This window comes from Falco naumanni, chromosome 3 (assembly GCF_017639655.2).
Source record: "Falco naumanni isolate bFalNau1 chromosome 3, bFalNau1.pat, whole genome shotgun sequence".
Taxonomy (NCBI): Eukaryota; Metazoa; Chordata; class Aves; order Falconiformes; family Falconidae; genus Falco; species Falco naumanni.
In genome coordinates this window covers 91217636-91230850 of record NC_054056.1, presented here as the reverse complement: position 1 = coordinate 91230850, position 13215 = coordinate 91217636, and the positions used below count along the sequence as shown (strand labels likewise).

General features: G+C 48.7%; 1 protein-coding gene across 1 annotated transcript in view; it reads right to left on the bottom strand.

Moving 5' to 3' along the window:
• The window catches only part of LOC121085226 (neural-cadherin-like), a 60413-nt gene extending 48512 nt beyond the window's left edge, over positions 1-11901 (bottom strand). Inside the window, exon 1 of the mRNA XM_040587678.1 lies at positions 10869-11901. Coding sequence (XP_040443612.1) covers positions 10869-11898 — 1030 coding nt within the window. The 5' untranslated portion in view covers positions 11899-11901. The remainder of the gene's footprint in view (positions 1-10868) is intronic.
• Between the last annotated feature and the right edge of the window lie 1314 nt (positions 11902-13215).

The following is a 13215-nucleotide window of genomic DNA, read 5'->3' as shown; positions in this document are numbered from 1 at the left end:
TCAGTGAAGAAAATTTTTCTAATATCCAAACTGAACCTCCCCTGGCACAACTTGAGGCCGTTTCCTCTTGTCCTCTCGCTTGTTATCTGGGAGAAGACACCGACCCCCACTCACCTACAGCCTCCTCTCAGGCAGCTGTAGAGAGAGATCAGGCCTCCCCTGGGCCTCCTCCTCTCCAGACTGAACACCCCCAGCTCCCTCAGCCGCTCCTCACAAGACCTGTGCTCCAGACCCTTCACCAGCCCCGTTGCCCTTCTCTGGACACGCTCCAGCACCTCAACGTCCCTCTTGCAGCGAGGGGCCCAAACCTGAACCCCGGATTCGAGGGGCGGCCTCACCTGTGCCCAGTGCAGGGGGACGATCACCTGCTGGCCACACAGTTTCTGATACAGGCCAGGACGCTGTGGGCCCCCTTGCCCCCCCGGGCACACTGCTGGCTCATGCCCAGCCGGCCATCACCCAGCTCCCCCAGGGCCTTCTCCCCCAGGCACTTCCCAGCCGCTCTGCCCCAGCCTGCAGCGCTGCCTGGGGCTGCTGTGACCCGAGGGCAGGGCCCGACACTGAGCCTGGTTGAACCTCCTACAATTGGTTATAATTTAATATTAAGAACATTAAGAATATTATTAATTGAATATTAATATAACTGAATAGTAAATATTATATTGTTGACTATAATTGAATATTAAGGGGGGCTGCTTTTCCTGGAGATACTAGCATATCCCCAAGACTTCAACTTTACACCTAGCTTATATATAAGGAAGGCATGTCAGGGATGTCAACAAACCACCAACTAAGAGGAACTTTAAGTAAGAGTTAAGAGTGTAGCAAGTGCAGGGATGGGGGAACTCACCACATGTCCATCCATGCAATGAAGAGCTGCTAACTCTCTTTTTTGTAGAACTAAACACACTTCAGCACATCAGAGCAGATACACCTGTGCCATCCTTGGACAAGGGCATGAAAGCAAAGAAAGAACTGGAAAAGGTTTTTAAACAGCAAGTGGCTTTTCTTGTAAGCTTATATTAATTCCATGTTCCTTTAATAATTTATTTTCCTCCCTTAACAGAAGGAGGAAACATGACAGAACCGATTTTCTTTTCCCAAGATGAGGATTAGAGCTGTGCTGACTGATGTGAATTTGATGGAATAGTATTGGGAAGCTGAGAACTAAAAAATGTGCATAAAAAATGGTACTTTAGGTTCTGCTTATATCCCCTCTGGCAAAATGAATCATTTGAATGTAAAAGAGACAGCATGGTATGTGAAGACATTTCTGAAGTACCCAGCTTGGAACAGGACATCAAGGCTGGCTGCCTACACAGCCCCTCATTGTGCTATCAGGCCGCACTGCTACCCTCAGCGGCAGGGCAAGACAACAGGAGCTTTGGCTCACTACTGCACCCTCACTGGGAAATGGTTACTGTCACAGCTAAGAAACCCTTGTCATCTTCAGGTCCAAACCCCAAAATTAGTTTCAAAAGACCAGTAGTTCCTCAAATGAAAAAGAATGTAATTGCCAGAAAACACCTGATGCACTGAATAAGGTAATAAACTTCTATCTCAGATATCATACAAAATTGTGTGTGTACATACATATAAATATCACTTGTCCTAGAAGTCCTATAAATGCTCGTCCTATAAATTTGCAATTTTCCTTCTAAATTTCAATTTACATGAGTAAAATGTAAATGTAAAATGGTGGAGCGTGATGCATTAACACTGCACTTCAAGGTGAAGATAGGGAACCACCCCCTATTTCTGAGATCTGTAGCAGAGACCAGACTCTCTCCTTGGCCAAATAAATTAGAATTTTTTTGGTTTGTTGTTTGGTTGTTTTTTTTTTAACGTTTAACGTTACAGTGACCAGGAGTTACAGTGTGCAGCTCACACTCTAGTTTCCCAAACATATGACAGATCTGAGGAGCCTCAGAAAAGATCAAGGGAAGAAAAATAAAGGGGATTTGTGCAGGAAAATGAGAGAGAACACAAGAGTAATTGGAAACTGCAATGCTTTCAGTTTAAAGATACTCTACTTCACACCTCCTCTCCAACACAGAGTGATTTAAAGATAAGCTATGGACAAGGATGAACACTTCCGTCAGCAGCCCCATCCCCTTGACGAGGCTAAAGCAAAGAGGACAAGGAGACAAGGCCTCCTGCTCTTCTGGGAGAGCAGAGAAAAAGCTCCCCACTGTCATCGCTGACATCTGTGCAAGTCAATGGGGCTAGAAACAGGGTGAACACCCCACCCCCCCCAAATTGTTTAAACCACAGGCATCATGGAAGAAGCACTGAGAAGCAGCTTTTACGCCCCTCTGAAGCTACAGACAACCAATTCACCTTTACTGTCATGAAATACTGGCATGAGATTAGATGAAAATGTCTCCTTTTTTTTTTGTTTGGCACTTTTTTTCTTGGAATTTTTTGGTTTTCTTTTAAGCACTTTTCACTTTTCTCACTCAGATTTTGTAAAACAGCTTCACATAAACCACCTTGCAAATCATAAATGCCGGTGCATCAGCGTTTTTCATAACTAGATGTTCTATGGTTGTGAGACACACTGGTGCCCCAGTTTCTAATCACTATCCTTGACTAATGACAAAGATTTTAAAATTCAAGATGCTTTTGAATATTCCGGTCTCGGTTTTGTCATTATGGTCAGTCATGTGTACTCCAGTACTACCTGAGGATCAGGCAAGATTGAGTCACTGTGTTAAGTATCACGTAAATTGAACCTTACGCATCTCTGTCCTCAAAGCACCTGCAATCCAGTCCTTATCCACTATGCACTATCCTACAAACACTATAGAAAAGAATTTAATCTGAAAAAACAAATTAAAATACATATAGATATGCCTCATGAAAACTCTCCCATGTGTTTTTTTGTGCCTTTCAGAAATTTCCCCACAACTGAAGCATACGTAGAAATAATCTACTTAAGGATATTTAAACTTCCAACAAAACGCCTTATAGCTGTAATTAATCATTAACCAGACTTGACCATCATTTTTAGAAATGCCAGAGATATTTACACAGTCATGCTGCCTGCTGTGCCCCATCTGTCCTGCCCAAGCGGCTTTTGAACCTGGTGGCCAGTTTGTTCCTACAAGCTTCATGGAAGTCACCAGCTGGACAGAAGATGGGCATCCCAAATAAAGGTGCCCACTGAGAGAAAGGAAAAGAGAAAGAGGCTTTTACTTGGTGTCGATGAGCTATCCAGTCAGCAGCACCTGTGATGCTCGTACATCTGCCCCAGCTACAGCACCTGCTGACATCCCTGCTGGGAGAAGCGTGGGGGCAAGGAAGAGCTCTCACAGCGGGGAAAGCCTTCACAGCACAGGTCCCCTCTCAAAAGTAAAAGCCTTAATTTTATTAATTTATTTTCTCCAACTCTCTCAAGAAAAGTTATATGGGGGCAGTTTTAGTACAGCTAGCCTGCTGTCTTGAAAATGATGGGTCAGCTCCACCCCAAACACTGATGAGAGAGATTCCTGAGGGTGAAGTGTCTGTTAACAGATTTGAGTTCTCACAAATACTCCTAAGGTTTGGGTACAATGTTCAGGGGTATCACATCCCTGACTAACATGCTAGCACACCAACTGGACTCATGTCAGACTAAGTAGAGAGGGCCATGCCTTGAAGGCAAGGTAATATCCTTACCCTCATGGTTAGGGGAATAGGACTGTTTACGCCCTTGAAAGCCCACAAACCACTGCATCAGCTTGTGGATGAACAGCCCACAGCCACAGAACAGCTGGGCAACGTGACTGTACCAACCACCTCATCTAAATCTATGTCAGTGGGTTTCAGTTTTTCCCTCCTTGGTTAACCACAACCAGCAAGCTTGACAGACCAGCTTGCAGAGGTCACTTTGCATTATTTTTGTGACATATTCCTTAACATGCACCAGCACTTGGACATGTTTTCTACTCATACGCCACCTCTCCCAGTTTTAGGAGGCAAGGTCTTCCTTACCTCTATACTACCTGTAGACTTATCTAGTGGGACCATCAGAGCTTAAAGGCATTTGCAGGTGTTACCACATACACAGGCAGCAAAGACAAATCTTCAGCCAATTTTTCACTTTCTGTGTGAATGCAAAGCTACAGTGGGTACCTCCATCACACTGATCTGAGACGCCTACAGCATTCCCTGGGCAGCAAAGACATCTCTGCAGGCAGATGTCCGTGCATCACAGGAAAAAGCTTCAGGCAGATACAGGATCAGGACTTCAAAATCTATTGTATCTTTACTGCTACGGCATCATCTGCCCTAGCCTTTAAAGCCTGACTGTGGTGTCATCCTCTAGTTTTTAAAATCAGTTTCATTTTTTTTGTTTGTTTCCAGAGGAAGGCTCTGAAGCACTATCAGACCCGTGATTACAGAAGCAGCTTCTTTGCCTCAACCCTTAAATCTACTGTATCTGCCAACAGTTGCCCCTTACCACCCAACCACAAGAATTACAAACCCTTCACAGCACCACAGAGAAGGTGGGAAGTACAATTATTTAGAGGATCTCAAAAGATTCCAGGTGACAGGATTCTTCCTTAAAAAAAATAAATATTATTACAGCTCGCCATATAAACAGCCTACTAATTGCCCTTAAAAGATGCTATTAAATACTATACAACCCGTAATTATTTGCAGGCATGTCAGTTGGTGAGGAAGTCAGGCCATGATGACATAGTAAGAATAGCTGAGGAGTCAGCAGTACAGAAGACATTTGGGGGATTTTTATATTTTTTTAAATAAGGAAAGTACAAGAAGACACAGCTACAATCTTGGCATTTAAAAGTTGCGTCTCTTTGCAGATCATTCAGCTTTTACTGTTGATAGGAAGGATGGGTATGTTTTTTGGGTTTGTTTCCATCCCCCATGACTTCCATCTTCCACTCTTCAGTCAGTATTTCAGAAAAGAGGTGATCCGACACAGACAAAATAGACATTTGTGTGGTGCAGCACAGGCCAGTAACAGAAAGCAAGCTGTACTTATGTCACTGAAGTGAAATTAACTGCAGGTCTCTTGTCTGCCAATGAAAAAAGACGCTCAAAACGCGTAGCCAAAATTCTAGGAGGACTCCTAAACATTTTTCATAAGGGCAGCATCACTACAGACACCCAACATCCTTTGAGGCGCCTACGACTGGACAAGCTCCCAGTCGCTGCCTCTGCCTTCCCGTCGTCCCACACAACACAGCACCTACTCTTCCTCGTGAAAGCGACACTTACTAATTTTAAAGTAGTTTGTGTGGGGCATAAAAGATCCCCTTCCTGAGAGGCTATGGCAGAATCTGCTCCGGCCATTAGGAATCACCTTGCTTCCAGCCCCAGTCTTGGAAAAACTACAGGCATTTTCCAGCGTTGTCCTTTAACTAAGTAAATTTCTTCTCCCTGAAGTTTGTTCAAATGTTTTTTAAATAAAAAAGTTGCTTGCTGAGGCTTTATGCAGTAAGAGCTGTTCCTGTGACCATATTTTGAGTGGACTAACTTCTTTCCAAACACTTAAAAAGTTACTGTCAGCAGCAAAATACAAATATTTATTGAAAAGCCAAAGTATGGCTTATGTGTACAAAAAGATGCCAAAAAAAGTTGTAGCAATATTTCTTGTTAACACCATTGGATGTAACTGTGAGAGATGCACCTCAGACCCAGCAGCACATGCACTGTTGATAAGGACGGACCACAGCACTCAGAGGAGCGTTTGGGGCAGCCGCCTCCAAAGGAGCAGTGCTGACCATACTATGATGTGTTGTAAGAAATGAAAAGGTAGAGTCGATAGCGTACCTCCCAGTTCTCCTCACATAACAAATTTCTAATCTTCCCCTTCCACAGACATAGCCCTCACTGCTTTGCTACTCCTCTTTCACAAAGCAGACGTCTGTTCCCTGTGTATAGCATCCCTTTACTCAGGCAAAAGCTCAGCTGCCCCAACTGATGTAAAGCAAAGCAAGGCCATCCGTAGTCATAGGCACAAACTGCTCCTGACTCTGCTGTCACCAAGTGCTGCTGTTAGATCTTTCCATCAGCAATGCACAAAGCAGGGAGAAGTGTATAGTTATAGGACCAGAACCCCAAGTCCCTTCCATCAGCTTGTTTCCTCAGGTCAAGTTTTTAAAGGTTTTTTTTTAAACTTTCTGCTTTACTTTCTCTTAAATTTTGGACAGTTTCCACTAGCATGCCAACCTCACTGCTCAGGCTAAAATTGCAGTACTGTTGAGTTACACGCTACCCAGGGTCTGACTGCTTTAGCAAGGAAACACTGATGCCTGCACCAAAATGCCTGCTGAGAAGCCATCACTGCTCTCCAGCGAGGACAACTTCCCATGCCCATCAGAGATGCATGAGCAGGAGCAAGTTCAATTCTACTTCAGAGTCATGTTCCCTATGAGAAGGCTACATGCACGTCTGACTAGGGATGCTTAAATGAACAAGCTGCTTGCGCAAATATGGTATGCATGAATTTTGGGCCTCCTGCATGTCATGCAGGTGTGAAAAGGCAGCTGCAGATGAGCCAGCTCCTGCCGGTACACAAAAATTAAACCCTGCCGTGCACCGCACTGAGTTCTTGAAGCATGAGACAACACTAAGAGGATGCAGGGATATTTCTGGCATGGTACAGCTTTGATCTGCATCTAAAACAGATTTTTAAATGCCTTCCTGCTGTGTAATGTAATAAAAACTCAGAAATATTAAAATATATGGGCTATATAAAAGGATTTAAGACGTTAACCTTAAGAATAAAGGGCTGAATATTCTATTTTGAAGGTCTCTTGTTTTTCTCTTTAACTTGTCACGATAAAGGGTTTCTCGTAATTTAAATAGCTTCTTAGGTACCTTACTAAGAACACTTGTAACTTGTTGGTTTCTCAGCTATAGACTTTATCAGACATTCTTACCACTTATTTATTGCCTCTGGGTCATTATGTATTTTTACAAATTTTTTTTACATCTTTTTTTTTTTTTTCAGTAAGAATACTCCAAAGATACATACAAGACAGGGTAACACAATAACCTTCATCCAGGAGCTTGCTGTTTTGTCTAATGATCCCATGCCATTAAAATGGTTTCATGGTTTAAGTGAAGCAAGCTTTTCCTCTGTCAGCACCTGAATTTGAAGGCGTAGCAATGGCATCCACAGATGTTTTTAATCAGTCTGATAGCAGGAGGGGGAAGAAAAAAAACAAACCAGCATATAGTATGACCTCCAAACCTGATTGCGAGGTCAGATTTCTGTTTCTGGAGTCAGATTTATTTTGCTCTAAAAATTTCGGGGGGTGCCAGGAAGCAACGGGCCATTTCTGGCTCCATAAAAAAACATCCCTAAGCTATATCTTGATTTGAAATCATAGCCAGCATCATATATGGATTACTTGCTAGTTTTTATAGAAACCATATTATGCAGATTGAAAGGTTTTCCCTTCGCAGTATGCATCCTGGTGGAAGTTTTTTAAGGAAGTCCAAGGGACTCAAACCACGTAATGATTCCATGTGCAGTCTAGGCTGTATTTTCAGGAATTTCAAGATTTGAAAGATGGCTTTTTAACATGTAGTTTGCTTCCAGCAAGTCATAAGGGTTCAATACTGTTCATATTCTACCATAAGACCCAAGAACACGACTATGCTACAGCCTTCTCAGTCAGATTCAAGATCCATCTCCTTGGAATTCAGTTACAGTAGTAAATAGTTGCTTTTGCACCCGAAAGAGAACAGAGGATGAGAGATCCTTCTCACTTCCAGAACATGAAGATACTGAACAGCCTCACAACTGTTTTATTCATTTCATTCATAAACTAACTGCTGGTGTTTACCTCACTTTGATGTCTTGAGGCATCCCAGATTTAAAGGGTTGCTAGCCTCAAGCTTACTCTTCAGAGCACTGCAGACATACAGGAGGGGAAGAGATTTGTCTTGCTGTGCTTTTTTTTTTTTTGAGTCTCTCTTGTTGTTAAAGAAAAATAGCCTTTGTAGATCATGGAGTGACTTCTTACCACAGTTGTTTTCAGTTTGATAGCATGTGGGCTCTATCTGCAGTGTCGGTGTGTGCAGGAGCATGGAAATCACCCAGTAGGTTTCACTAGTTCAAGCCAACGCAGCATGCGCTCTGCAAGCCCTGCATGGCAGGCTTTTACATTAAAAGAAGCAAAACAGAGCTCAAAGTCTGTTAGAGTCAAAGAACAAGGGTAAGAAATTGTATTCCTTTGCTTTTTGAAATATGATCGACAAAGTCCTAAATGTAAAGCTTCTGCACAGCGCATACCAGTACGTATCGCAGCATCAGAAAGGACAGCTGTGAGTGGGGCTCACAGTGTCCCACCCCGTGTAAGCTGGTAGCAAGTATGAGAACCTGCGTAGGTGCCCGTAGGTGTGGGCAGGTGTGCATGAACAGAGGGACTTGGAAGGGAAAGGGAGCTACGGTCCGTTCAACCCTTTCCCAGCTCCCCCAGCCCTTCCACGCTGAGGCTACGCACTGTTCTGATGGTGCAGTCAGTGTTTCCGGGATGTTAAATATTCCAAAAGAAAATCTGAATGAGGAAATGGAGAGGTTGTAGCTCATATCTTTGTATACAGAGTCCTGTCTGAACTCCAGGTCCCAGTCCCACAACTACACCCATGTGGAGCCCAGAACAGCAAGGCTTTGAGAGACAGAGGCAACCTGCCAGATCCCTAAAGAAGGCGCTAACTGCTCTGTGTAGGTGAAGACAATTCACAGAACTCATGCAAACCTCTTTGCGATGCACAGTCCATGTACCAGGTGTATATTCAATGGGAGAAGAACTGTATCTTCACAGTGCCAGCTACAGTGGCCCTACAGAACAGACGGCAGCCCCATACACATCCCTGCTATCAGTATTACTGAGCAACAGGTAGGATTCTGAAGGTTACTATACTCTACACGCAGTTTATTTCAGTATTTCAACCGTGTCCATTAACACTTTGTCTTTCTAGAAATGCAGTTACAAGAAACAGTGCTCTAAGTTACTATCTGACTTCCTTTTTTATTATTTTTTTTTGAAGTACCAAAAAAGCTTTGCTTTTCTTGAAAAAAACACAAGCCCAAGACACACGCTTCACTGGAGAAGCAGCACTTGTGAAATGCCTAAGTCCATTCACAGCTTTTACATAAAAGATGGCAATTAATAAGGGTCCAATAGTTTTGTTTTTCAATTAATGAGAGGATTAAAAGTTTGGCACATGTTCCATAATATCGATTACCATGTGACCCATTGTTAATTATATTTAGTAAGAGGCACGAGAAATGAGGAGCAGACCAAAGTTAATTCTGTTCGGCTTTAGACAGGTCACCAGGTTTCTTCAGATAAAAGACCAGATGTTTAAAGCCTCCCACCATTTCATTACCTTCCTGTAAAATAAGCAGCCAGAAAAAAATTCAAAGTGCACGACTGTATGAAGTTACGAGGCAGTTTTGATTTTCAAAGTAGCTTAAAGGAGTGTCTAAATGACCTTGTCCCACTTGATCATCAAATTCTTTCTCCCTGAGGCTCATCTCTTGTCAATATATTACCAGTGCACAGACAGTGGTACAAACATGCTGTACAGCACCAGATCAGAGAGGACAACACGATGAATCATGTGTGCAACACTGCTCACAAGGTTATTTGCTTTCATTATAAATAAGCAACATGGTCAAGCAACATGTCACCTTTCCAACTCCATCTTTAGCTTGAACGGGAAGTTCCACTTTCAGCATCAGGCTATCTGTTTAAAGTTAGCACCTAGAAATACCGTGCAGTGGTTTCATTACGTTAAATGTTTCTCGCTTGCATGACACAGCCCATTCCTGCAAGAGTGTCTCAGGAAGGCGGCTCAGGGATCCTCAGCCTGCTCGGTGTGCAACTGTAAAGATCACAGCCCCCAGCACACTCCAACACATCGGTTTTCCTCCCAGCTCTATGTTTTGCATTTCCTGAGCGTTAGGCTGCAAACCCCACTTACAGAAAACTGTAAATATTCCCCTATAGTGAAGCTGTAAACGTCTAAGAAAAAAAACCAAAACAAAACAACAAACCTCAAGCAAATGATAACCAGTAACATTAACAGAGACCTAAGCTACAGTGACAAACACACCCTAAAACTTACTCCGAGTAAGGTGAAAGTAACAGGTGGAAAGGACAGCCCTTGTAGCCGTAACACCTCAAGCTTAACATGGTTTAAGGAGTTTAACAAGCCCAGCCATTCCCTTTGCTGTGTTATTAGGAGAACTACACAGCCCAGCAGCTATCAATGTACAGAGGATTTACACAGCGGTCCAATGACGTCCCCAATTAGTATCCTACGCCACCTCCTAGGATACCAGATTCTGACTTGAGTTTTCGCTTGCCCTAAGCTCCCTGCCGGCTGTTTTGCAGCCGCCCCCTCCCCTGCCTGTGCTGCAGCTGACCCCCGCACCGCTCCCGCAGAGGGGTCCCCAGGCGGCCGCAGGTCTGTCCCCGCGCTGCCGGGGCAGAGCCACCTCTCCCCTCCCATGTCACGGAGGGCCACAGCGAACAGCTCTGCGGAGTCCCCCCGCTCGAAGACAAGCCCTGCCTTTCTTAACGAGCTTTAACCGCTTGTTAACGCAGAGCGGCCCCCCACCACGGTCCTACAAAAGCGAACCTGCTGCGGCAAGAACTCCTTACAGGAACGTAACCAGCCCACCCCCACCCCCGTTCCCATCGCTTCCTTCGAAGGCAGGCGGCACCGGCTGCACCGGAGAGGAGCCGCCCCACCCCCACGCCACCAGCCCGGGGGGCAGCTCCCACAGCCGCCCGCGGCCCCCCGCACCCCCACCTCCTCCAGCGGCCGTGCCCGCTCGCCGTGCCTCCCCCCGCGCTCGGAGCGACCCCCGCCCGGCCCAGCGCGGCCCCTACCTCGTCCGCCGCCGCGGTGCACCTTGACCAGCACCTCGGCCCGGCCGCCCGCCCGCAGCTCCCGCCGCAGGTACAGCCGCCCCGACGCCCTGTCGACCCCCACGGGGGTGGCGCCGGGGGACGCCAGCTCGAACCAGCCGCCCGCCGCCCGGTCGCGGTTGCGCGGGACAGTGAAGACGGTGTCGCCCACCCGCGCCCCGGGGGGCAGGCGGGCCGTGTAGCGCCGGGAGCCGGGCCCCGGCGGCCGCTCGGGCGGCGGCAGCGATCGCACCCACCGCCGCCGCCTGGTCCCGCCGCCCGGCCCCGCCGCCCGCCGCCCGCGCACGGGCAGGCGCAGGCACCGCGCAGGGCTGCGCAGCGGCCGCGGCCGGCCGTGGTCGAGGGCCGCGACGCAGAGGCGCAGGCGGCGCAGCCCCAGCAGCGAGCCCACCGTCAGCACCTGCCCGCTGCGGGGCACCACGAAGAGCTGCCGGCTGCCGGCGCCCGGCGGCCAGGGCCGGTAGGTGAGCCGCGCGTTGGCGCCTTCGTCGCCGTCCGAGGCGCGGAGCCGGGCCACCTCCGTGCCCAGCGGGGCCAGCTCGTTCACCTCCAGCGGCCGCGCCAGCCGCAGGCGCGGCCGATGGTCGTTGCGGTCCAGGACCCGGACCCGCAGCAGCGCCTCCCGGGGGGCCCGTGCCGCCCGCCGCCGCCGCAGCCGGAGCCCGTACTCGGGCTGCGCCTCCCGGTCCAGGCGCTCGGCCGTGCGGAGCAGCAGCAGCCCCCGCCCGCCGCCCGCCCGCCGCTGGAGGGAGAAGCGGGATGCGCCGCCGCCCTCCAGCGCCCACTCCCCGGCCGGCTCCCCGGGGCCCAGCAGCCTCCGCAGCGGTACCCGCAAGCCCCGCACCCGCGTCCCTGCCGGGCTGTTCTCGGGCACCTGCCCGGAGAAGCGGAGCAGGCGGGGAGCGCCGCCGCGCCCCAGCCCCGCCGCCGCGCCGAGCAGCAGCAGCAGGAGCGGGAGCCGCCCGCAGCCGCCCCGTCGCGCCCGGCCCATCCCGCCGAGCGGAGCGGTACTGCACCGCGCTCCGCAGCGGGCACCGGCGCCACGTGCAGGCGCGTCCCGCCCCCGCGGCCGGTCAGAGCCGTGGGCGGGGACGGGGCAAGGCCGGCCTCGCGGGGGGTGGGGGGTGGAGGGGGTGGTGGGAGGAGAGGTGGGGATGATGGGGGTGGTGGGGGTGATGGTGGGGGTGATGGTGGGGGTGATGGTGGGGGTGATGGTGGGGGTGATGGTGGGGGTGATGGTGGGGGTGATGGTGGGGGTGATGGTGGGGGTGATGGTGGGGGTGATGGTGGGGGTGATGGTGGGGGTGATGGTGGGGGTGATGGGGCCGCCCCGCCCGGCGCCAAGCGTCCAGCAATTCCGGGCTGATTCCTCACCTGCCCTGCTCCCACAGGATTCCTGCCGGGCCCCTCTGCCTGGCAGCCCCATTGCTCCCGGCCACCCCCTACGAGCAGAGGAGCTGCACTTCCCGGGAGGTGACTTCGGGAACACGGGAAACCTCCGGCTTTCCTTAGCATGTATGAAAATCCCCAGCCAAGCTGAAAGAGCAACTGGTAAAAGCAGCAGAGGGGAAAAAACACCTGCATAAAGGAGAGAGGGCCTTGGAGTGCTTGAATCATCGAAAAATAGCAGTGACCAAGCAGATGTAGTTTCCTGATGTGAGCTGGGCTTGCCTTGGAAGCGTGGCCTCTCAGGAGTGCACGTTCAGGTTACTGATGCTTCAGAGAAGATGCAGTTTTGGCAGAAGGGGGAAAAGCAAAACGTGTCTCAGCACACAAAGTGACCAATAGCACCGAGTGTCACATTTAAAATTTCAGGTTTTGGGTGAAATATTTTTGGGAAAATAATAGCGTGTGCTGTTCTTGAGAGCAATACTGAAACAGTCGATCTGAATCAGGCGAGTAAACCCATCAGTCCTGCCAAACATGCATAAAACAATCTGGGCACGGGAATCATTGCACTGGTTATACTGTGATCAATGGACGTGTGAATCCAAGCCAGACCACTCCAAAGCCAATGGCTCCCCACAACTTGTCAAACCAAACATTACTCATGTTCTCATCACTCCAAGCACAAGGCCCAGCAGTGCCTTCCAGTCCTGCTAACAAACAGGAACAACAACATTTCCCTTCGCACAGTGATGGGAACAGCTTAGGAACCGCCTTTTGTTGAGCCTCTGCATCCAGCTGATCAAACTGTCTTTGTATATTTCCATTAGAAATGCTCCCTCTCGCTGTTCCAAACACAGGTTTGCTGGTTTTACCAGAAGGTTGTTAAGGCAGCGGTGTCTGTTGCCAGTTGTGGTGTAGT